General features: G+C 51.8%; 1 protein-coding gene across 4 annotated transcripts in view; it reads left to right on the plus strand.

Moving 5' to 3' along the window:
• The first annotated feature begins 322 nt into the window (after window positions 1-322).
• The window catches only part of ARID1B (AT rich interactive domain 1B (SWI1-like)), a 301,215-nt gene continuing 299,466 nt past the window's right edge, over window positions 323-2,071 (plus strand). For 3 of the 4 annotated variants that reach the window (XM_012722073.1, XM_012722079.1, XM_012722082.1), the window contains exon 1: window positions 329-517. In XM_012722073.1, coding sequence (XP_012577527.1) covers window positions 332-517 — 186 coding nt within the window. In that variant the 5' untranslated portion in view covers window positions 329-331. Of the gene's footprint in view, window positions 518-2,071 lie in introns of all 4 variants that reach the window. The other variant, XM_012722087.1, reaches the window with a different exon arrangement.

Genomic DNA, 2,071 nt, shown 5'->3' on the forward strand with positions numbered 1-2,071 from the left:
AGTGTACTTCGAGCTGAGCGGACTGGGGAGCTGGCCTGTCCTCCACTTCCTGTGTGCTTGAGGGGCCTTCAGATGTGAATATTTCCCTCTCTGCTGAGGAGGCAAGGTCTTGGGGATCCCCTTTATTGTTAAAAACTTTCTGAATGTGAAAAGTTAATGTCTTAAATTCACCTAGATTTTCCCTTTGATGTTGTTCGGGGTCAGTTACTGTTAATATTTTCAAAGTAAGGACAGATGTCTGTGTTTTTAATGTGCAATGAACTTTCTGCCGTTGCAATAAATTCCGGCGTAATAAGCTTCTTCTTGGTTGATCTCTTCACAGGGCAGCCCGATGGATCCCATGGTGATGAAGAGGCCTCAGTTGTACGGGATGGGCAGTAACCCTCATGCTCAGCCCCAGCAGAGCAGCCCTTACCCAGGAGGCTCCTACGGGCCCCCCGGCCCTCAGCGGTACCCCATCGGCATCCAGGGCCGGGCGCCAGGGGCCATGGCGGGGATGCAGTACCCACAGCAGCAGGTTTGTGCTCGTCTCCCTCCCTCTCCCCCGTGCACGGCGATGCCCCCCCTCACTGTCTCCCCAGACTGCTGTTGCGGGAACTGGGGCGTGCCACTGGTTTCTGCTTTCTTTCAATTGTCATAAATCCCAAGTACATTTTCCCCTCTTCTTGAAAAGAAGTTTTTTTTTTTTAAGTTTTTTTTTTAAAGATTTATTTATTTATTCGTACAGAACTGGGGTACAGACCAGAGATGCGGAGGGTGAGAGGCTTCACCAGAGACAGAGTGGGGGACAGAACAGGCAGATCCACGAAGTCCACTGCTGAGGGGAGCAGCGGGTGGGTCAGGAGAGGTCTGCCGCGCCCTGTGGTCGCCTCAGGGGCAGGCGGGGATCGAACTCATGCTGAAGTGGCTTCAGCTTCTCAGTGCTGTGCTTTAACCTGCGGCGCCACCAGGGAGGGCCGAAAAGAAGTTTTTAAGCTTCTTAGGACAAAGAAGACTGAATACTGTGGACTGTAGGTGGCGGCCCGTACCTGTGTGGGCCCCGGGCGTGAGCTCGCAGCCGCCTGCACAGGTGAAGCCGGCTTTGTGGCGTGGCCGGTGTGCTCTCTAGCTGTGCAGACACTTTTTAAAGTGAAGTTTTAAATGACTTAGAGAATCAGTAGCTATAAGGATGGCATCAACTCTTAAAAAGGAGTTTTAGTCTCCCCCAAAGTCACGTTGCTTCCATTTCTTAATGTATTGTGTCTTCTGTACCATTTGAAAAAGTCTCTATGTCTTATGTAAGAGAATATGTGTGTCTGTTTTCTTAACTTTCGATGTGTTTATGTTTTTACTTGAGACAACTAAAAAGACTTTTCCTGCGCTAAAAATACCCCAGAATTAATTGCTTCTCCTTTTTTCCTGAATTCGGACAGCTAAGGCTTCCTTAAATGACCTCTGACCTGTGGCAGTGGGCCCTCTGTGGCTGCTGGGCACGGGCAGGCTCGCCTGGCTCTGTTGGCCTGGAGAAGCCCGCAGCTTGGAAAGGACTAGATTAACACCAGCCTGTTAGGGCATTCCTGGTCCACACCAGAAAGACCTACTTACACCCTCATGCCCCGGGGGCTGGCTCCAGGGCCTTGACTGCTTGGTCATCCCATGTGGCCCTGCAGTCGTCCACTCCAGGGTTTTAGAGATTCCCCTCAGGAAATGCCGCCCAGTGCTTGTCCAAAAATTGTCTATGGCAGAAAACTTTGGATCAAACTCTTATTCTCTCTAAAGTGGAGAGTGATACCTCACAGCGAACGCTCCCTATCGCTGTACTAAAAGCGCACAACTAAGTTGCCTCGGAACCTTTTCTTTTAGGGACCAAATCCTGTCGTCGCCATCTTTGCTCCCCTTGCTGATGTTCCACCTTACGGCGGCTGTCGAGAAGGGCCGGCGCCGCCCAGCCTGCCTTGTCCTGGCCCTGGTCCTGGTCAGCCTCCAGCTCGCTCACACGCTTGATGCTGCCACCCCCAGTCTCACTTGCTCTCCCCAGACTTTGCTGCCAGAGTAGAATCTTTGCTTGAGGCCGCTTGCTTGTGAGTGGAGG

This window comes from Condylura cristata, unplaced genomic scaffold (genome assembly GCF_000260355.1).
Source record: "Condylura cristata isolate star-nosed mole 26May11 unplaced genomic scaffold, ConCri1.0 scaffold00001, whole genome shotgun sequence".
In the NCBI taxonomy this organism is placed as follows: domain Eukaryota; kingdom Metazoa; phylum Chordata; class Mammalia; order Eulipotyphla; family Talpidae; genus Condylura; species Condylura cristata.